This window comes from Lasioglossum baleicum, chromosome 2 (genome assembly GCF_051020765.1).
Source record: "Lasioglossum baleicum chromosome 2, iyLasBale1, whole genome shotgun sequence".
NCBI classification, from domain to species: Eukaryota; Metazoa; Arthropoda; class Insecta; order Hymenoptera; family Halictidae; genus Lasioglossum; species Lasioglossum baleicum.
The window spans coordinates 2,763,964-2,788,710 of NC_134930.1; the positions used below are offsets into that span (position 1 = coordinate 2,763,964).

The following is a 24,747-nucleotide window of genomic DNA, read 5'->3' on the forward strand; positions in this document are numbered from 1 at the left end:
AGAGAGAGAGAGAGAGAGAGAGAGAGAGAGAGAGAGAGAGAGAGAGATTTATTATTAGCTTTCTCAGCTATTTACAATACACATATAAATACATGCATACATACATGCACAGTTTTACACATCATTCATTACAAACTCTTTCAACATTCGCTTAAACATTACTAATCGATCACACTGTTTTATTTCAATTGGTAATGCGTTGTACATTCGCACACCCTCGTAAAATAGACTTTTTTGCGCGCTTCTTGATTTGCGAAATTCGATGACAATATTCCCTGCCTGCCTAGTTTCGCGGGCTTCCCCTACTATTCTAAGCCTGTTGCTAAGTTGCATGGGCATCATATTATTTACGATCTTAAAAATAAATATGCACACATTGTAGTACAGCCTTTGTCTTACGTTCATAAATTGCAGCGTTTGAAGCATGCAATCAACTTTTGTACGCCTGTCACACTTCAGTATGACTCTCATCGCTCTGTTTTGCGCTTTTTGGAGCCTACTTAACTGTGTATCTCCCATATCAATTAGTAGTGTTGCACAATACTCGAAGTGAGGAGCTATGATTGACTTATATACAGTACATCTAGTGTAGGCCGAGATATAATTCCCCATTCTGTTTAAAAAACTTATTTTTTTCCCTATTTTCTTTAACATGTAATCACAATGTCCGTTGAATTTGAGTCTGTCATCGATAATTACACCTAAGTACTTTATTATTTCTACGCGCTCAATTTCATTTCCATCCAAGCATCTCACAGTAGTATTGCCTCTCAATTATTTTCTTATACCTCTAACTAACATATACTTCGTTTTCCCCGCATTCAACTTTAGTTTATTGGTGTTCATCCATAACTCTACTGTTCTAAACGCAATATTCAATTTTCTCTCAACCTCCGCACTACTCTCACCTATTACATAAATTAAGGTATCGTCCGCAAACATTTTTATATTACATACCTCCGAACACGCTTTTACAATGTCATTCATATATATTATAAATAACAATGGGCCTAATACCGAACCCTGTGGCATCCCATATTCTGTTTCCAATATCTTTGACCATTCTTCATTCAGTCGAACTTGCTGCGTTCTATCTTTTAAGTAAGACCTAAACCATTCTAGAACCGTTCCTGTAATACCATACTGATCTAGTTTCTCTAACAATCTTCCTCTGTCAATTGTCTCGAATGCCCGTTTAAGATCTACAAAAATGACTCCTACTATTTGTCTCTCACTGATGAATAATTTCCATTCATCTATAACGGTTTGTATGGCTGTTTCACAAGAGTAATTTTTCCTGAACCCCGACTGATGCTCCGTTATGATATTGTTACTTTCTAGGTACGCTTCAACTTGTTTTTTTACTATTATTTCTACCACTTTTTCATATATCGGTAACATATTAATAGGCCTATAGTCACTTGCCCTCTTAGGTTTTCCTACTTTTGGTATTGGAATTATCGTGGATGTTTTCCACTCATTCAAAAAACACCCTTCACTCAGAGACTTATTAATTATATCTAAATATTCTTTACCTATCACACTAAATACCGTTTTTAATATATCGCTCGTTATTCCTTCTTCCGTTCCTTTCTTTTTTGGTAACTCCCTAATGATTGTTTCTAACTGCTCTGCCTTAACTGCCTCAAATTTTTCCATCTCTCCCTTCTTTTCAATACAATAAGTAGTTCTCTCGTTTGGGCTCGTAGTATTATCCCTGTCTATAGATTTTATTATGTTTTGAATACTCTGTATATAATATAAATTAAATTTGTCGGCTAATTTGCACTCTATATTATTGTCTAATATCTCGAAATCTACATTTTCTACATTTTTTGCGCCAGTTGATCCTCCTCTAATAATTTCTTTTAATGCTTTCCACATAGCTTTGGGATCGCTTCTATTAAGATCAATCATGTTTTCATGATATTCTTTTTTCTTTGATCTAATTAAATTTACCACTGCGTTCCTTTGTGTTTTAAATAGGTGCCAGTTCTGTTCCGTGCTATCGTACATTGCTTTTCTATATGCCTCATCTCTTTTAGTCGCTAACTCTTCTATTTCCTTGGAGTACCATATTTTCCCTTCCCATATTTTCGGTATTCTAAAGATTTTTTTAGGTGCCGAGGTATCTAGGGCATCAACTATACTATTGATTAGTTTCCTTGCTCTTAAGTTAATGTCTAGCTCTTGCCCTTTTCCAAGGTTACTCTCCACTAGCTTAACAAATTCCTCCGCATTATATCTATTATAATCCCTGCCACTGAATTCTTTATATTTATTTACAGTCTTGTTTGTATTTATGGCGACTTTTATCCACGCGTGATCCGTTATCTTGGGTTCATAGCTTACTACTACATTTATTTCTTTATTCGTAAAAACTAGATCTATAATTGTTTCACTATTTTTGGTGACTCTCGTTGGTTTGTCTACATGTTGCTTCATTCCTAAACTTTGCATAGTCGTTAGAAGCTTATTAGTATAATACGAGTCGGTCTTACAATCTATATTAAAATCTCCTAATATTATACATTCTTCTTTTATTGTTAGTTCTTCTACTATCTCCTCTAAGAATCCTATAAACTCTCCATGCGACGCACTCGGTGAATGATATATAACCATTACCACTCCTTTAAACAATATCTCTTTCACTTCTATTGCCACGCACCAAACGATTCTTTCTAATTTTTTTGATACCACTATTTCATATTTAATATCGTCTCTTACATATATAACAACCCCCCCTGTGTTCCTTGTTTCTGCGTCGCATCTGACCACACTGTACCCCGGTACATTTATTTCGCTATCTTCGATTTCCGCAGTCAGTCTCGTCTCCGACAGTGCTATGACTGCCGGATTTAATTTCAACATCATTTGGTGCTGTATCTCGTCCTTGTGTGCCAGTAGACTTTGTGCATTTGTATATACTATCTGATCCTCTTCAATCTGTAGCTGCTATTTTTTTGTTTCCCATCCACCTCTTCTCTTCTCTTCTTCGATAGCCCTCTTATATGATGGGCATTCCGGATCCATAGCATCATGGTCGTCCTTTATTTTCAAATTGTATGTTTTTATTTTAAACATACAGTTCACACATTTATTATGAACCTCTTTGCATTCACTTGCTTTATGATTTCCTGCACATTTATGGCACGATTCATCTCTCGTACAGTTTTTAGCAATATGGTAGAAACCCCAGCACTTGAAGCATCTCTTTATACTGAGGTGATTGTACACAGGGCATTTTCTCCAGCCTATATTCAACTTTTCTTTTTTTAACATCACTGCGTGTGTTACTTCATCTACTTCAATTATTATAGATCTACCTTCTTTACTTTTATTTCTAGTCTGACTATCATCTATATGTTTTTTTTTCTGGATTTTTTTTACTATGATAATGTGAGATTCACCAATACTATTCTGCTTCTTGATTGTATCTATTAGTTCATCATCATCCCCCTCCATTTCTTCCTCGCTAATATTGACAATTTTTATTTTCGGCTTCTTTTGAAATGATTCAGTAACGTTATAATTGTCACCTAGCTTCGACTGTACTACGTCTTTTACTTTCTCCATTTCTTCTCCGGTTTCACAGCCTAGAATTACTGTTCCTTCTTTTCCTTTTCGTACCTTTGTTATCCCCATTGGCATATTCTTAATATCAACCTTTTCTTTTATTATTTTCTTAGTGGTCTCGCTTTCTTGCTGAGTCTTCGGTTTGATTATTATGATGTTTTCCTTCTTTTTCTTCGTCGCCTCACTGTAGCTGACACTGCCGTGCACGTTTACGTCTGACACCTGCATTCTTCCTCGAAACATTTTTCGTAATTCTTCCATTTCTTGTTTGATACCTTTTAATTCCTCTTGCACTGTCTCCTTAATTAGCATTTTTATTTCTCTTTTGCATGCCATTTCATTTTTCATCTCTCTCATGGTTCTTACTACCCAATCAATTTTCATATCCATGCTCGCGTTCAAACCTACCGTTCTGCTTACGTCACTTTCTGACGATCCTATCGAACTTTGTCTTTCTCTTCCGCCTCGCGTCGATGTATCTTTTTCGCTGTCAACTGTAAACTTCTCATATGGGCCAGGACATGTCACATATTCTCGATTTTTATCGTACACCTTATGTTTACTTGCACATCCAGGGTGAAAAAAAAGCTTAAGGCACGACTTACATTGTACGACCAGGCTTCTTATCGCCTTCTTACATGCGGCACATCTATATTCCGAGTATTCCTCGTCCATATCAATAGGTATCGACTGACGTCGATTGTTTTGATTTTGGGCGCCCTCACACACACACACAGGTGTAGTCAAGACACGTCGCTAATAATGGCTGCCTTTCGCGGAATGTTTCCCGCATGGGAAATGTTTCCGCGTTCTTCTGAAAGCCACACACTCCCGTTTGAGAAATTATTTCCTACTTGGTCCTTACGTTTATTCTCAACGCCACGACACCCTTATATAATTTTATTCACTTCTGGTTCACCATAAATGCACAGTATTCGTAGAGCGATCTTTCACTATCTTTCATCTCATAGAGAGAGAGAGAGAGAGAGAGAGAGAGAGAGAGACGTCGTACACACTGCTATACGGTTTTGTTCACAGAATGTAATCGTTAATCGCAATGAACGATTCATAAGTAATTAATCGTTAATCGCTATTAACGTCTAAACTAAGATATTAATTGTTAATTGAGATTATCGATTGAAGTAGAAATTTATTCGTCAATCGTTGATTAAATTTTTGCCCAACTATGCCACCTAGAACGCCGACGTATACATCAGAAAATGCACCCTTCCCCTAGGATCAGAATATTTTACATTGAATCGATATTTTCGTACGTCTACCCACTTCGATGGAAACTCGCTTGGTCACCTTATGAAAATCACCCTGTATATCTGTTTGTGATCTTTGACATTTGTGTCGCCGAATTGTTCATTTCTTAATTTCGATATGGTATACAAGTTCACGAGCACTTAGTTATAGTAGAGCCTCCCGTTTCCGAACGTTTCATTCTCCGAAAATTCTTTAAACTTCTCTGGTATTAAGAATGTCTAACATCTAATATTTTTGTGAAAGATTTGGTAAGCTCCTTTTGTTTCTTTTCTTGAAGTCAAGATCCGATCGAGTGCTCGGAACTCATTGTTGGAGCAAAGTTCCGAGAAACTCATGAGGGGAAAAAAATGTTCAGCGCGGTAACAAGCCGAATTCGTGGTGGGAAATGCTTGATCCTCACGTAATTTTTCCTCGCGGCTGAATGTAACGGTGGATTTTAGGTTCGTTTAAGGTTACACGTTCCACGGTTTTATTTTCGGTTCGAGGCGTGCGAATACGCGTCGTCGTATTCCAGTCCACCTTCTTTACCGTCGCTAGGGCGTCATAAACTGCGGTATTTCGATTCGAATGCGCGACAAGCAAAAACGTGAGTTCCCGCGGCTGTCGGGTTAAACGGGTGACAAGAGTGTTTCTGGGCCAACGGGATGAAGAAATGTATCACGTTACACGTTTAAAATTGTAAAGAAAGGCGGGCCTGTGTACGGGCGTCTGCTCTTTTAACATTCCACGTATGCACATACACGCGAAGCGAGTGAACGACTTTCGCGGGACAAATGGCCGGCCATTTCTACGCCTACTTTTCTTTTATTATTGAGCATCTGGGACATCGCGTGCGATTCTTTACACATATACACTCCGGGACGATACTATAAGAGAGACAAAGACATTAAACACATGTTTAAACAAATAGAGTTTCATTATTTGGACGATTGTTTAAACAAGTACATTTGTATTATTTAAACGATTGTTTAATCAAACAAATTTTTATTATTTAAACACATGTTTAAACAAATAGAGTTTCATTATTTGGACGATTGTTTAAACAAGTACATTTGTATTATTTAAACGATTGTTTGATCAAACAAATTTTTATTATTTAAACACATGTTTAAACAAATAGATTTTCATTATTTGGACGATTGTTTAAACAAATACATTTTATTATTTAAACAGATGTTTAAACAAATAACTGTTTATTATTTAAGCAATTGTTTAAACAAATAAATTTTTATTAAAAAAATATATATAAATATTTATATTTTTTTATTTTGTACATACTTATATATATATATATATTTATATATATATATTTATAACAATATATTAATTTATGTATATATCGGGGACCGTACAAATAAGCTTACGCGACAGGTGAGCGACCGTCGCGTTGCATCGCCGTGGGTTTACGTCAGTTTACGTGTAGTGAAGTTAGTTTAGCACATGCTTGTGCACGTGTTTGTAATAGAGTATTCCAATTAATAAAAAGCGTGTGTAAGTGATTCGGTAACTTCAGCCACCTGTCACGCGATTGTGTTGGTGAAATTTGTCACTGTCACAGGTAAGTTTATATTTTATTGATATGATATATAATTTCCATTATTTGTAACAATATGTTGACATTTTCAGGTAACCTGTCAATTCCTGATTTCCGATGACTTGGTATTGTGTTGGTGAAACTTGTCACTGTCATTTCAGGTAAGTTTTTATTTTATATTTATTTTCTCGGACATTGAAACATTACTGACAAAAGGAAAATTAAAAGATATTATTAGGTTGGAGAGAAAATTCTAGCGTATTTTAACTTTAACACTAATCCTACCAACAGCGGTCAAGATGACCAGTTCCAGATTTTTTATTTTACAATTAGAAAGTTAATAATACTGATTTCATAAGAAACAATTGTATAGATATCTGTAGTAGTGCACATTTTACAATAGGAGCCATACAAAGTCTAAATAAAATCAATCTTATCATTTTTATAAGGGAACATGTGTGTACCAGTTACTTTTGAGGCTCGGTAGGTTTAGCGTTAAAGAAAACATTTGATTCAATTTATAAAAATACATGTTTAATATTATTCAATTATATAATTTTCATTATTTGTTACAATATGTTGTCATTTCTCAGATAACCTGTCAATTCCTGTTTTCCCATGACTCTCTAGTTAACATGTGTTTTGATTTACAAGCAAAATTACCTGTTTATTTAAAATACGACATAGCTTTCCCTCCAACCTAATATATTCATGCTAAAAATCTTCCCGTTTATTGGACAATGCTTTTCACCAAGAAATTCTAATTTTTAGATGCAGCGAAGATATCCAAAACATCAGTTCATCAGAAAGAAAATAGTATTTCCATACAGATGTGACTTACATTAGCAGAGGACCATGGAAAAAAACAAAACAGTTTCAAATTATTAACACAAATAAGTAGAAATGATTTATACACCCTGCACAAATTATAATAAAAACATATCATTAATAACATATTATTCCTTTCTTTTAACAACTCCTTGCGTTATTTATTAAATTATTAATAATTTAGTATAAATTGTATAAATTTATGCACAAATGTAAAATTTATGTATTCAAACGAATAAAAATTATTAATAAAAATAAATAGAGATAATTTAAACACCCTGCAAAAATTATAATAGAATCTACAATTATCGTGTTATTTAACGAGCAAAAATTGTTTTAAAAATTACTGACAAATATAAACTGAATTACTTTATTAATAACATATTATTTCTTTCTTTTACCAATTCCTTCCCTTACTTATGACTTGTATGTATTTAGTTAAATGCATCTATATGGTGTGAGGTACAAAATTAAATATTGACAATACTTCACAACTTTTACAATATTTCGTACATAACCGTGGTAACGTTTAACCTTCAAAAATAAGAAATTTTAGGAGCCTACAAGCTCCCCTTGTTCTATGAGCTCCACAGTTTTTAAACCGATCATTTGTACATTTAGTGTTACGATTTGGCAACGTCGCATCAAGATGTATTTGAAATCAAATACAAATTACGATTAAAGATACATGTGATTTCATCTCTGAGAAATACTCGTCACGAATAAAAAAATTGAATAAAGTATCTTGCTACGTCGAGCTTCAAATACATCTGAAGGTTAAGATGAAATCGTCCCATTGAAATCTCACAGATACATTTCCAATAGCCAAAATCTGACGGATACAACCGCAAGATACACGGTGGCGCTGCTTCGACTCTCAAATAACTGTGAAAGATACACTGAAAATTCTCACGCTGTATCTTACGGATAGTGCCTCTTGAATAACTTCTCGCCGCTAGAGGCGTTGAATACGCATACGCAGTTACTTCGAGCTCAGATAACCTACAGATGTCAAATGAAATTTTTTGGAGAGTATCTTACAGATACACTGTGTCGAATATGTATTTCAGGAAAATAACTACAGATAAAAGATAACTTTCATTTATCTTTTATTTGAAAATTTTAGATACATTTTTGCCCATCTCTGGTTTATACCAGGAGACGTTCTTCAACGCAGAGTATTTTTACTGATATTTCTAAGAATTACAAAGTTACATAAAAATACCTCTTACTAGCCGTGAAAAAACTACAGTGCCCGAAATTTCCATAAAGCCACCTATATTTTGATGGATTTTTGAAGTGAAACTTCTTTTGGCAGGGTGTTCGGCGTCGACCAACGCACAGTGTGTCGTCCAATGGAAAAAAGTCCGAAAGTCAAAGTGTAAGATCGGCAAATTTATGTATCCTAAAATGTTCGTAACATTTTCTATGTTCTAAAACTGCCTTAAATTTTAACTGAATAAATCAATTTGTTATTAAAATTGAGGCTGAAACTTTACTGTCAAATTCCGTGCATTTTTTAAAACATGCGTCCCTCGCAAGCTATTTGTTTTTTTAATTTGATTTTTACAGGGTGTGTTTAACATTATAAGACTTTCAGTCTCCCAAAATTTTTTTTTTAAATAATCACAATTTGTCCTAATTTTTTATGTTTAACATTTATCATCTTTCATTAGAGTTTTAAAAAAAGTACATCAAAGTATTCCCGTGAATTTTTTTACAGTAATTGGTGGCATATTAAACTTTAATTTCGCGTTGGTTTAAATCTGCTCACATTTGCTCAAGCGATGAAAATAATAAAAAAACATATTAAGACGCTCGCGCTCGGCGGCTTTCTGCGTAGTCTTTCGAAGAAATTTGTTGCAATTATTTTTAAACGCATGCCATTTGATAAGTATTTACATATGTGTGTTCAATTTTATTCTTATAAATTATATATTTAGTTTTAAAATTGTTTAAATATTTACAATCTTTCAATTGAGTATTAAAGAAAGTACCAATAGGTTCCTTTGAGATTTTGTATTATATTAATTTAAAGCACATTAGACTTGATATGACGGTCGACCTTAAGTGCATAAACATACACAAATGTTAAAAATAGTAGAAATTTATGTTGACGTTGAGACGCGTGCGTTCGCCGTCCACGCCTTTAACGTAGTCTATCGAGTTCCTACTTGAGTCCGCGCGAAACGATAAGACAATATGTTTACTCATTATGTTATTCTAAATATACAGTCCATTATTTGCAATTGTTTATACGATAGCCGTCGTGGTCAAAAGTATCAGACGTGAAACTGAAGCCGAACATAGTCAATCGCAAACGCGTCCAAGTTATTAATAATCTGTAAATTCATTTCCTACAGTATTTACTTTTATTCTACATATTACATTTATAACATTCTGTAATAGTATTTTTGTTATTGTGTGTTGTATTATATGTATATCATTTAGTTTATGCGTATTATTTATATAATATGTTCCGTCGTGTGGAACAATGACGACTTCAACAAGTCCATCGAAAATAACTCAATGAAAAAAAACGTAAAAAACAAAGTTGTCGCATTTTAAAAAAAAATTTTTTTTTAAATAATTAGAAAAAATTTTTTTTTATATACCAATCAATTTGTCTTTGCATTTTATTTCAAAAAGTATTAAGGTACCTTACTCGAAAATTGCATAGTTTAAGAGTTATGACTTTTTTCCCGAATTCCCATATACTCGACACACTGTGCAACGGTCGGAGGCGCCAATGGCGAGGAAGGCAATGACAAGGATCGTGAGAATGAGGGAGAGAGAGAGGTTACACACACAATTCAGGTTCACAACTGCACTTTATTCAAGATTATAGGTATATAGAATCGCCGAAGTATCGAAATGTGGATATCTGGCGCGTGCGAGATTCTGCCTTTTTTTGCGCGACGGAAATCTTGTGCTTCCCTTGACAAGGGCCGCCGCGAACGGAGATCTTCAACGCGTCATCGGAAATCTTGACGCGGGCAGACGCGGGTGACGCGAAAGGATGAGGAATTGACGGCGACTCGAAAGAAACGTCGAATGAATATGACAGAATAAAGAGCCATGATTGTCGCGAACAAAGAACAATGTTAGAAAAATAGAATTTGCTAAATGAATGAGCGTACTTCGAGTACGCTCCGAGGGTCGCTCCGCCAAGGGAGGGCCTTTAAATATTCTCCGAAACGGCAGGCGGGGTCGTACGTGATTGGTTCCGGATCGATCGCATGATCCGGGAAGACGTACCGTTCGAGATTCAAACCTCGGGGATTTGCCGGTGATGAGCGCTTACAAATACCTCGCGGCCTTGCGCAACGGTAACGAGCTATCGCGACGCGACTCTAAACAGTGCTGAAAAAAGAATAGCAACTGTCGCTCGACGGTTGGCGTAACGACCGACAAATCCCATAATTCGAATCCCGAACACATCACAGAATTCGCGACACGAAAATGCGTAACGGTAGTGGTGGGGATGGTTAGCCGAGCTAGTCTTAAATAAAAAATGGCTGTATCTCGGGAACGGTGCGTCCTACCGTAAAAATAACGAAATTTTCAAAAGGCTCAACTCGAAAGCATATAGGGTATGCCCAACCACGTGACGTATTTATATTACTGTCAGCAGAATAAATTACCTCGCTTTCTATTTCTCTGTAATTTGTGAACCATTGTCTGTGCTTGCAGATACGGTGAGTTGCACCGCTATCAAGCAACCAACAGTTGTCCAACTGCGCGCTATTTACTTCTAATAAATACGAGTCCCTACTCTTACGTGGAAAATGTGTACCTGATTCATGATTTGATTTATTCTTCCACTGTGGTGTTCTGCAGTATCTTCCTATGTGTCCCTGCTTGCCACGTTTGAAACATTTCCTCTCATTCACCCTGGAGTCTGGAATCCGGCGCTGTGGTTCTCTGCTTTAGTTGTAGGCTTCTATGCTGCGTTGACCTTGCCCACCTTGGTAATGTACTTCCTTCGTCTGGTAGTATGCTTCCTTTTGTTCGGTATTCTTCTCTGTTTCCTTCGCTTTCCTTCTGTCTCATATTCGTTCAACAGAATTCCTTTTATTTCAGAAGATTGGAATTTCTCGTCGTCCAAATTTGCCAATGTCATAACAATAGCTTCATAATTTTCTGGCAAACTGTTCAGCATCGTGTACGCTAAATCTTCATCCCTTGTTTCGTAGCCAGCTTCTTTCAGGTTATCGCAACATGTTTTTATTCTTGCAAGATATGAGGTCATAGATTCGTCAGATTCGAGGCGTATTGACACTATTTGTTTTCTTAATTGTAAAATTCTAGCTCGTGACTTAGGTTCAAATACCTTTTTCAATACCTCCCATGCATCGGATGCGCTCTCACAGTCGATGATATGCACTTGCTGATCATGCTCAACACTCAGTGCAATTGTAGCTAATGCTTTCTCTTCCTTCCGTTTGTAAGCTTCCACTGCTGCTGCATCGTCAGCCTTCGGTCTTGTTGCTTCTTTGGTCACGTGTTGCCACAATTCTCGTTGCACCAATGCCATTTTGATATTCCACGATCGGTAATTGTTTCCGTTTAACTTGTCGATCCGATCGACTGATTGCGAGTACAATGCCATTTTCGTTTCCTTTTTGCTTTTTATCTTACTTGTACTTTGAATTTATGACCACGTGGCGTCTATGCACATAACCTCACTTCTGTTGCTTCTCTTTCCGACGCTTACGTTTTTACTTATGCCCATTTATATGAACAGAAATCTACCTACATGCCATTTATCTAATTGCTTTGCGTTTCCTGGGCCCATAACCTTGTGAGAGTTTAAACAAAGATAAATAAATAGTTTATTATAATAATACTGGCTTACACACGTGCTACTCTTACAAGCGATATACATACAAAGTCTAAAAAGAAGAAAACGCGCGCGCAAGTACATAGAGCAGGCGTGGGCAATTTTGCCTCAATTGAGGCAAAACTGTCCCCACCGTAGCGCCCACTGTCCCCCACCAGCATCCGCCTTTACTATGTAGGAAGGACGCGTTTCGCTTATCGCAAGCAGTGCGCAGGCCTCGTGCATCGGAGCCACGAGGAGCGCCACTGAAAGGAAGCTTGGTGGGGGAAGCACGCGTTTGAGGGGCTCCACCCGTGCCCATGCCTGACATAGAGGAACGCACTTCACTCTAACGCATATCGCGCCATCTACACATCACACTTATAGCGGGGAATACCAAGTGTCAAACCCCATCACATCAGATAGCGAAAAATGTAAGATTTTAGTGTTAAATATTACATCCGAGGTAATTCTTTAGTACTAAAATATAATAGAAGTTTCTCAGTTCCGTTTCGCTCCGATATTTCCGAAGTAGTATTAATAAGATGTCATGTACAAAAAGATGAAACAATATCTCCCCGAGGTCACACAATTTTTTGAAGAACCTGATATGAATGAAAATATGTCATGTGACGAAGTATTGTAAAGTTACTTGTATACAAATCATTTTGCATTTTCCATAATTGTGATTGTAACTGGTGTTTTAAATGCAATATTTACCATTAAAATCCTACACTGTTGACTATCTGAAGCATTTTACTGTAATATATAACAATTATGTACCGTACATTTGCGAATATTAGTTTTGTCTACGATGTAGGGCAAATTCGCCATTTCGGAACGTTACCGGTCGCTAAGGAAATGGCGATAATTCATAAGGTCGCAATAGGTCGCAGGGAAATGAAACGTACACTTGTTTAACAGCCTTAACAGTTTTTTTCCAAAAAAATTTTCCAAGAAAACTTTTTCGTTAGTAAAATGTACCAGATGTGTAGACTTCTCTTTTTCATCTCCCAGAGCTTTAAAAAATTCAATAAAGCAATAAAATCAGAATATTATATTAAATTAGGACATGCCCAACAATAGCAAGATTGATAAACCAGCGTTACAGCTTACAGCGCGATAATAAATCGCAGAGGAAATTTCAATTATGATTCAAAATGTCGGTCTTCTAGAACTACTAGTATCTCCGACAGAAATACGTATTAAATATTGGCTGTAACAAAAAAATGTGCTCTGGAACCTTATAAATAAAGTACTATTACACAGATTTTTAAACAACGGAAAAAATTTTTGTGTCTACGATTGTTTTTACAGTTCCATGACAACGATTTACTATTTTCCTTATTTCCCGAAATGATTTTCCTTCGTTTCTTAGTTTAACAATAAGATTCCTCATGTCTTCTGGAGTTTCTATACGTTTTTCACTATATTTCTATACAGGCTCTTAATTCTTGGATATTTCTTAGGGTGGATTTATAGTGGAGCTGCGAGCATCGATGATAGCGGCGCGGTGAAAAGAAACTAACATTCGTGACAACATTTCGACACATACTAATGAAAAAGTACATATGTATTTTCTTTTTTTTTCACCGCACAGCTCACCTCGCTGATCCACTATAAATCCACCCTTATTTGTTGTCCGGATTTGTAAACCATATTCTTTACAGCATACGCGTGTAAGGAAATCCGAGGCATCCATTATCTGGGCAGAAGAGGTAATCCGGGAAGATATAATAGAAGCGTTTATGTTTATTGAGAGAATAATGGAAGCAGAAGGTGTTTCAGTAACGTTCCGACGGTCTGTTTACATTATCGCACCGATTTGTCTGATATACAGCATATAAGTTAAGTGTTTTGAAAAGCTCTCAAAACAAGCTACAAGAATATGCAATAAAAAATAGGGAGTTCTATTCAAGAAATTGAAGATGACCATCGCGTGATTTTCAAATGACTATCCAAGGTCAAATCAATGACACCATTTTATGTCGGCCTTAAAACCATACAACTTTTGTCTGAAACATTTTTCTCTAAAATGCTTCATTTCCGAGATGTACGTCTGTTTCACTTTAAGGGGGTAGTCTACCCTCGATTTGTAACTAGAAAGGAACTAGAATCTTACTAGATTTTTGGTCGAAAACATGGGTTTCCTGGTTTTCAGTTAGTGTCCTTATTTGAGCAAATTTTGGGCTGGGTGAGGGCTCATTCGAAAGAGGAAGGTTCACCGCAGGGGGCTCTGGTCATGAGGTTAACGAGAATATGTTTATATCTAATAATATTAGTGTCCAAAGTAGAGTAAAAATCTAGGGAAAAAACCAGCAGATTTCAATGCATTTTTCTGTCTCCAAAAGACTTTTTGACTGATGGGATGACCAGAGCCCCATGCGGTGAACCTTCCTCTTTCGAATGAGCCCTCACCCAGCCCAAAATTTGCTCAAATGAGGACACTAACTGAAAACCAGGAAACCCATGTTTTCGACCCAAAATCTAGTAAGATCCTAGTAAATAGCAAATATCTGGCAAATAACTAGAATCTTACTAGATTTTGGGTCGAAAACATGGGTTTCCTGGTTTTCAGTTAGTGTCCTCATTTGAGCAAATTTTGGGCTGGGTGAGGGCTCATTCGAAAGAGGAAGGTTCACCGCAGGGGGCTCTGGTCATCCCATCAGCCAAAAAGACTTTTGGAGACAGAAAAATGCATTGAAATCTGCTGGTTTTTTTTCCTAGATGTTTACTCTACTTTGGACACTAATATTATTAGATATAAACATATTCTCGTTAACCTCATGACCAGAGCCCCCTGCGGTGAACCTTCCTCTTTCGAATGAGCCCTCACCCAGCCCAAAATTTGCTCAAATAAGGACACTAACTGAAAACCAGCAAACCCATATTTTCGACCCAAAATCTAGTAAGATTCTAGGTATTTTCTAGTTACAAATCGAGGGTATACTACCCCCTTAAATGACTCACCCGATATACTGAAGTATACTGTACGAAGTAAGAATATACTATAATGTACTTAAGGGGGTAGGATACCTTCAGATTGGAACTAGAAAGGAACTAGAATCTTACTAGATTTTGGGTCAAAAAATCGCAAACCCATATTTTCGACCTAACATCTGGTAAGATTCTAGTTCCTTTCTAGTTACAATCTGAAGGTATCCTAAACCCTTAAGGGGGTAGTATAGGCTCTATTTGTAACTAGAAAATACCTAGAATCTTACTAGATTTTGGGTCGAAAATATGGGTTTCGTACTGAACGTTGTTTGACCTTATTAGAACAAATTGTGGGCTGTGTGAGGGCTCATTCGAAAGAGGAAGGTTAGACGCAGCGCGCTTTTCTCACGAGGTTAATGAGATTATGTTAATAACTAATAATATGAGGGCCCAAAGTAGAGAAAAAATCTAGGAAAAAAACCCGCAGATTTCAATGCATTTTCTGTCTCTAAAAGACTTTTTTGGCTTATGAGATGAGAAAAGCGCGCTGCGTTGAACCTTCCTCTTTAGAATGAGCCCTCACCCAGCTCAAAATATGCTCGTATAAGGTCAAACAACGTTTAGTTCCGAACCCATTTTTTCGACCCAAAATCTAGTAAGATTCTAGTAAATAGCAAATATCTAGCAAATAACTAGAATCTTACTAGAAAGAATGGGTTCGGAACTAAACGTTGTTTGACCTTATACGAGCATATTTTGAGCTGGGTGAGGGCTCATTCTAAAGAGGAAGGTTCAACGCAGCGCGCTTTTCTCATCTCATAAGTCAAAAAAGTCTTTTAGAGACAGAAAATGCATTCAAATCTGGGGGTTTTTTTCCTAGATTTTTTCTCTACTTTGGGCCCTCATATTATTAGTGATTAACATAATCTCGTTAACCTCGTGAGAAAAGCGCGCTGCGTCTAACCTTCCTCTTTCGAATGAGCCCTCACCCAGCCCACAATTTGCTTAAATAAGGTCAAACAACGTTCAGTACGAAACCCATGTTTCGAGCCATTTTTCTAGTAAGATTCTAGTTCCTTTCTAGTTACAAATAGAGCCTATACTAGCCCCTTAAGGGAAGTAATTCGTTGCCCGATTTGGACGTGTGTATTTGGGCGCGTTTCCCTGTGCCGTTAAGACTACTTCAGCAAACACCGGTGAATCATTCTGCGCGGACAAAATTGCAATTGCTGGTTGATGACAAGTGATCGAATCCCGCTCGGAAACGCTCTGACAAAAGACATTCAGCCCAACCGCACCAGCGGCGATCCATAAATAGCCAGGTAAGTCTATTTAAACTTTTCCAATTACTTTGATATCTGCTATCGCCGATAGCGCCCTCGCGATCCCCTTAGCGGATAGTAACGATCCCTACCACCGGCGAAACGCCTCATAAACAAGCCTTTGTGTGACCCATCCGAAAATTGAATCGGCAAGTTCGTTCGGTCAACGCGGAAAGACTGGAAATGCGACGGCGGAGTCCCAATGGAGTCCGATACGATGAAACGTGCCATCTCCCGTGATGTCATCAATTTTCTGGACGACTTTACTCGCCGACGATGCTACGAGCGGGGTCTCATTTATGCGTATTCAACCGTCTGAAAGGGTAAATCCGGATAAGAGGGTCGAGCACGCAGTTCAACCGAATTAAATCGCCGATATGCTAGTCGATAGCTTATCAGAAAGAAACGTTTTGTGTGAAGTTTTCACCCTCTGCCTGAATCGGGAGGGCGGCTATAGGAAAAAATCGGATTAGCTGTTTCCGGTCCACTTAAAAAAGATTCGTTGCTTACTACTTGTCCTATTATTACTATATTATCAGACTACACAGTCCAACAAATTTCAACTTTTTTTATATTCCACAATTATTGTTGGGTGGTTCTCATAAAGTTTTTTGCGCTGATTCCGAATCTGTCCTTAATTTTTCTCCTAGACGCACAGTTTTTGAGAAACATGGCTTTGAAAAAAAACATATTTTTCAACTTTTAACAAATATTGTGATGTTATCATAAAAGACATTGAATTGTTCTTTACAGCAAAAGATTCTGTAGACTTTCCCAAATACAGTGATGTCCAATATTAATACATTATGATTGTTTAAACATGTTTAAACATTAATCATTAAAGACGGAGAGACACCACTTTTGCACCAATTTTTGAGGATATTTTTCAATTTATCTCAAAATATAAGGGTCCAACAGAAAATCGAACTATACCACGCGATAGAGCAAACTTTTATCTTGAGGAACCACCCTTTCAAGTATGGAACGTCGACACGAGTTGTCACCAGTGGCGCTCGGGAAGGGATACGGCGCGACGCAATACGTCCAACACTCACAGTACGTATATGTACATGAACATACGTACAATCTAACTGCATGTTTTTGTTTTGTATATAATTACGACTCGGAGAAATTACCTATCGGCAAAAAGTTAGAGGAATATTTGACTTAGGCCGTCCACACACGGGTCGATGGAATCGCGTCCACCGAATCGACGATCGACCCGTGTGTGGACGGCCTTAGAGAAATTTCTAACTAATGTGGTGGTTAAAAAATTTAATTATTCTTGAGAAAATCGCGGCACACCTAAGATCACCTCGCGGCACACAAAAACCCCATTTTTGTATTATCGAGAAATTAGAACGCGAATCCCGTACCCTTGCAAGCATGAAAAAAGGAGTCTGCTCCCTTAAAGTTGATTTTATGGGAAGCCAGGCGTCAAACGAAAAAATATTGTTCCTTTTCTGACTTATTTTTAACTTCCCGATTTTATAGGGAAGTTATTGTAATGACCCCGAAAATCGAAAATCGATTTTTTAGCAGATCTTCACGTTTCATGGTCATTGCAGTCATTTTAGACTATTTTCAGCAAAATGTTCGTATGTGTGTGTGTGTGTGTGCGTATGTCTGTTTCTATGTTATCAAATTTTTCGTTAACGTTTTCTAAAAAAGTAACAACGCGATCAGAATGATGAATGATGCAATCGATGTGCCCCGTCGTAACTTAGAGCTGATTAGATTTTGGTCCATATTGGTCAAGTAGTTTTTTTCGAAAGGAGTTGATTCCACAATGCAATTTATACGAGAGAACGGAAAGTTTCCATCGAAGAAACAAACGTAATTACACTGTAACGTCCTAACGTCCGTCACCGGACTCCCTCCTTATACTTGCGTCACAAACAAACGTATAATTAATTAATATTAAAGTCTGACAAGATTTCATCTGACGTCATCACTTTGGAATGTGATCTCGTCAAGCCTCAATGATTTTGGGAATAACAATTTCAAGGCCGGCTCACTCAGGCATAAGATCTTATTGTTTCCCCCACTGATCCACTGCCTGCTCTCTCAACCATGAAATTCTTTCTATTGTCTCCCCACCACAAATCCACCTGGCAACAGGCCTATAAAAGCCAGGACCGGAGAGCAGAGCGTGACTTACAGAGTGTCAGATACAAATTCACAAATTCATTAATTATTTAACTAGTACAGCTCTCACTAGTATTTCGGCAGTGTCAGTTACGACTATTAGATTCATCACGAACCTTAGAATTTCGACATTAATAAAAGTGTTCAGACGCTCTCTTACTGTTTTACGCTCTTACGTCTTAGTCTCTTACGCTCTTACGTCTTTTCTCTTACTTAGAGTGTCAGATACAAATTCACAAATTCATTAAATCATTTCGAGCACTTCAAAATCGTCAGTCAGTCGGTCGAGATTGTTTAATCTAGAGTCACGAACATAACACTGAATATCTATTCAATATTCGCGTAGCTTTTCTAATCTACGTTTACAACGATCCGAATTCCATAAACCAGTTCTCATTGATGAACAAATCGGGACGCTATAAAGTATTTATAGTTAACACCCGTGATCTGAGAGAATGCCTCCGTTCACCAAATTCTCCTTACGATTCACGTACGGTTTTACAACGATCTGCTCATCAAAGTGACGTGTGCGCGTGCGACGGGAACGAAGTGCGAGTGAAGTGAAAATCGCGTACCTACAAGAACCCGCTATCCTTTTCTCCCTCGAATTAGGCGGACTTGGTCCAGCCGTTCGGGCACCCTCCTAAATCCCGAATCAAAACCTCTCTCGAGATCGAATATCAAAATACCAAGAAATTTCACTCGGACCGGGATCTGCGTGGTACGCACCCACGTCACCGCGAGTCGCGAGCGAGAAATCGAAAGCGCGAAGTTGAATCGTTCCTAAATCCTTCCAACGCCCGACATCGGACGTTGCAACACAAAAAAATTTTTTTTCATTTTTTTTAAATTTAAAAAAAATTTTTTAATTTAAAAAAAAATTTTTTTTTTGTACCTTACGCTAATGTTTCCGCTTACAATAATCGAAAATTATCCCAATGCAAGAGTGAGTTAATCATCTCTACTCCCGAGAATACAGTTTCAAAGAAAATCGATGAAAGTACAAAAAAAAATTTATATTACAATCTGTAAAAAAACAATCAGTTCAAAACGAATTATTAACTGAGATTAAATTGAAAATTAATATAAACTATATGATAATTATTAATAACATTGATGTTGAAAACGGATTGGTTAATGGAGCACACATGCGGAATATTAAAATTTATTACTTTTCAAGAAAATACTAAAATTCCGTCTATATTGTGGTTAGATTTTCAATTGGCCAGAGTAGGAGTGAAAGTAAGAACTCGTTATCGTGATTATGTGAAAAATGCAAATATTCATCAAAATTTAACACCAATAATAAAAATATCGAATTAAGTAGATATGTCGAGTGAGGAAAAATATCAAATCACACGTAGTCAATTTCCAGTGGTTCCTGCTGAAGCGATTACGATTCATAAAAGTTGTATGTAGCACTGAGCAGAGTTTCAAAATTGAGCGCGCTTTATATATTTTGGGACGATTTAAATTAACAGTATCGAAGAAAACCAAGACCAATACTGCAAACCCGGATAATGAGGAGTTGTATCGTTTTCGAAAAACTAATTAAGACAATTTATTTTGCAACATTAGTATGCTATAACAAGGAACCAAGCGAGCAATGAGACTGCGATGTTCGTTTAATGCGACGCCATATAGCAAACATTTTGATAAGTAGAAAACTATTGAATTTCCCTCAAAACGTATAATCTTCTTATATAAAATAATATACTGCAACTAACGAATCGGGAAGTTCTTTGTGTGGCTCGTGGAGAGTCACACACCAAATAAAAAAAAACATTAATAGCTATAGCTACTACTAGCCATGCGTACCACTAACCCTTTCTCAAGAGCAGTCCTATCCGCGAGCTCGCGAAGCGAGCGAGCAAAAACAACCCTACTCGCGAGCGAGCGAAGCGAGCGAGCAACAATAACCCTCTAGTTACATGTAGAATTAACCTCTTCCTGGTTGTACCACCCGTTCGGCCATACCCTGTATATCGGAAAAATGCCCACTTTCCTTAAATTGCGTAGAAATTAAAGAAAAATTGTTTTTATTACTTACAGTAATAGATCCATCCAAGCTAATTATACCTCCGTCATTTGTTTGTATCATCAATAATAAGCAATATACATTATACATATATTGTATACATAAGGTGCTTAAGTCAGTTTGTACATGCTATATTTTTTCAACAACACTGCATACAGAAGATTATTAATCAGGAGTGAACGCCCCGTTAATTAAGCGATGTTTCAAATACAGAATGAAAGTAGGAAATCACTGAATGAAAATGTAAATAAATCCATTTAACTCCTTGATTTCAAGGTTTCATTTTAATTAATTTAATTAAGTTGCTTCTCGAATATTACCAGTTATATCGGTACTATTAAAAGTAAATGAATCCAATGGAGAGCCAGTTTAATCATCTACGGTTTATAATTGCACATTCCGGCCATGTATTTGAACAGAAAATTACAGAAAATTTGAGACCATAAGAAGTCCTTCCTTAAACAGTGTAGTTCTTATTCGAAACATTCTTTGAAATAAGTTAGATATTGGGAAAAATAACTGCATGCGGAACACTTAAAATGGGACACCCATATTACTAACAGTATATTATGTAAACGTGTATGTATAATTCCAGAATATTCGATAATTAGCATGTGAATCTGTATGAACGTAATTACACGCGAATGCATTAGTATCTAGAGTGTTCGATACATGCCAATACGTGCAAATTTGGTGCATGGAGATATCGTTTTTGATCACAGAAGCGTGCTTAACTTAGTATTCCGAAAGTACAAACTTCAAGCTTTCAAATGAGTGCAGAGCGATTGTATTATGATTTTCGTTACGAAGTTATAACACTTTAAGTATTAGCAATTTTTGGCGTAAATGAAGTGCTCAATTGGTTTTTCACGAGATATTTCGATTTAAATAACTCTAAAACACCATTACTGGCGTACTAAAACGTTACACAAGTAAGTAAACGGTAACGTCTTAGTACGACAGTAATGGTGTTTTAGAGTTATTTAAATCGAAATATCTCGCGTGAACTACTAACTTTTCGACATACATAGGTTAGTACTTTCTTATAACGAATGTCCAGCTGCATCGATTGATGTATTAAAAAATACCTCATTCCATTTAAAATTAGAGGGTTATTGTTGCTCGCTCGCTTCGCTCGCTCGCGAGTAGGGTTGTTTTTGCTCGCTCGCTTCGCGAGCTCGCGGATAGGACTGCTCTTGCGGAAGGGTTAGTGGTACGCATGGCTAGTAGTACCTATATCTATTAATGTTTTTTTTTTATTTGGTGTGTGACTCTCCTCGAGCCACACAAAGAACTTCCCGATTCGTTAGTTGCAGTATATTATTATCATTATTAAGTGTACGTTTTAAGAAGATTATACGTTTTCAGGGAAATTCAATAGTTTTCTACTTATCAAAATGTTTGCTATATGGCGTCACATTAAACCAACATCGTATGCTCGTTGCTCGCTTGGTTCCTTGTTATAGCATACTAATGTTGCAAAATAAATTGTCTTAATTAGTTTTTCGCAAACGATACAACTCCCCATTATCCGGGTTTGCAGTAGTGATCTTGGTTTTCTTCGATACTGTTAATTTAAATTGTCCCAAAATATATAAACTGCGCTCAATTTTGAAACTCTGCTCAGTGCTACATACAATATTTGTAAAGTTCGCCTTTCTGATTTTTTAAAATCCAAACATACTTTCTCGTATGTTTGTCCCTGACTTTTATGAATCGTAATCGCTTCAGCAGGAACCACTGGAAATTGACTACGTGTGATTTGATATTTTTCCTCACTCTACATATTTACTTGATTCGATATTTTTATTATTGGTGTAAAATTTTGATCAATATTTGTGCATTTTTCACATAATCACGATAACGAGTTCTTACTTTCACTCCTACTCTGGCCAATTGAAAATCTAACCACAATATAGACGGAATTTTAGTATTTTCTTGAAAAGTAATAAATTTTAATATTCCGCATGTGTGCTCCATTAATCAATCCGTTTTCAACATCAATGTTATTAATAATTATCATATAGTTTATATTAATTTTCAATTTAATCTCAGTTAATAATTCGTTTTGAACTGATTGTTTTTTTACAGATTGTAATATAAATTTTTTTTTGTACTTTCATCGATATTCGTTGAAAATGTATTCTCGCGAGTAGAGATGATTAACTCACTCTTGCATTGGGATAATTTTCGATTATTGTAAGCGGAAACATCATCGTAAGGTACAAAAAAAATTTAAAAAAAATTTTTTTTTTTAATTTTAAAAAAATCGAAAAAAATTTTTTTGTGTAATTACGTTTGTTTCTTCGGTGGAAACTTTCCGTTATCTCGTATAAATTGCATTGTTGAATGAACTTCTTTCGAAAAAACTAAAAAAACTAAAAAACTACTTGACCAAAATGGACCAAAATCTAATCAGATCTAAGTTACAGCGGGGCACATCGATTGCATCATTCATCATCCTGATCGCGTTGTTACTTTTTCTGAAAACGTTAACGAAAGATTTGATTACATAGAAACGGCCATACGCACACACACACACACATACGAACATTTTGCTGAAAATAGTCTAAAATGACTGCAATGACCATGAAACGTGAAGATCTGCTAAAAAATCGATTTTCGATTTTCGGGGTCATTACAATAACTTCCCTATAAAATCGGGAAGTTAAAAAATATCGATGACCTCGAAATCTCATTAAAAATATCGAAAATTTTTTCCCTTACACCGTTACATGTGGTCCTTCAAATATTGTAACTTTGTCCTAAGATGTTTTTTTGTACAACGAAAAGTAACGGAGATATTTAGGTGTTCTGTTTCTTCGGACTCACCCTGTATAAATTCGCTAATCGGTCTCCTCTAGAAATGTCTGCGTTCTCGTTAACGTTAACACACACATTCGTTACAAGTATCTACCTACAGTCTACAAGTGAACCACGAAAGTATTTGAACGCACTTTAAAACAGTATAACTTTTTTATAATTGTACCAAACGACCTGATGTTTTGTAAACAGTTAGAAGCATTGGTGTACTAAATAATCTGCAAAAAAGATTTTCAAAAATTAAAATTTACAAGGTTGCATGCAAAAATAAAAAATCATTTTTTAAAACTTTTTCATTTGGGCCCTTAATGAAAATTTAATATATATGTTTTGTAGATCTATCAAGAGCTACAAGTGGTTAAATGTGGTGAAAATCATAGTTTTTCGTGACATTTGGTCAGTTTCTGCTTAAAATCCACAGATTCTTACATCTTTCGATGCGTGTCGTTTTTTCTGCGTCAGCGGTTTCGATGAAATTTTCAGCATGTGTATAACTAACATACATCTACAAAACAAATATTTTAAATTTTCATTACGGGCTCTAATAAAAATGTTATAAATGGTGCCTCTTTTACTTTCTCATGTAATTCTTAGCAATTGCAATTTTTTCAAAATCTTTTTTGCATGTCATTTGGTAAATCAATTCTTCTAATTGCTCAAAAAAGTCAGATCGTTTGGTCTTACGTTTGGTTTTAAAGTGCGTTCAAATACTTCCGTGGTTCACTGTATGTCGTTGCTCGCCTTCATTGTTAAAATGTTTAATGATCTGCAACATACCTTCTTTACGAAATATTGAAACAATTTAGAGTCCCTCAATATAATGCTGTGTACATTTACGCATAGCAAAGCGTATAAAATTAATTGGACTGTCTTTAAGTAAACTGTGAGATTGCGAAATACCTAACTATAACGGTGGTAACGAATGTGCTAAGATTATGATTGATTTACGTTACGTGGATAGATCCCTTCAGACAACATTTTTTTACCGCATCATAATTTTGTGAAGCACTGCTTTCCGGAAAGCTAAACAGTATTACGAATTAGGCGGCCATTATCTGGAACAATAATTCGCCGCAAAGCGAAGCTAAACTATCGCGTACGCCTGCGTAAATTCTCTTGACAGCGAAATCTTTGCGGAGAACAACGATCGCGGGCGGGGAAGAGTCCACCGTCCTGCGAGCAGGAATTTAACAAACCCGCGATTATTATACCGGTGGCAGGCTTAGTGTAAACAGAGCGTCAGCGTATGCGACCCGCGCGGATTTTCAGCGACCCCTGCACGATAAATTATGTTAGCACCGTGTGCAGTGTCGCGTATGCTGGGGGAACATCGAGTACACATATAATAAACGCGAAGCCTTATTGACAACAATGGAGGGTGGTAGAGGATGGCCGAGGGGGTGATTATTGCAAGTGAAAAAATCGAAGGAAACGGTAACGCCGATTTTAG

General features: G+C 36.6%; 1 protein-coding gene across 1 annotated transcript in view; it reads left to right on the forward strand.

Moving 5' to 3' along the window:
- The window catches only part of LOC143216196 (uncharacterized), an 18,221-nt gene extending 7,256 nt beyond the window's left edge, over positions 1–10,965 (forward strand). The window contains exon 3 of the mRNA XM_076439040.1: positions 10,901–10,965. Coding sequence (XP_076295155.1) covers positions 10,901–10,965 — 65 coding nt within the window. The remainder of the gene's footprint in view (positions 1–10,900) is intronic.
- The last annotated feature ends 13,782 nt before the right edge of the window (positions 10,966–24,747 follow it).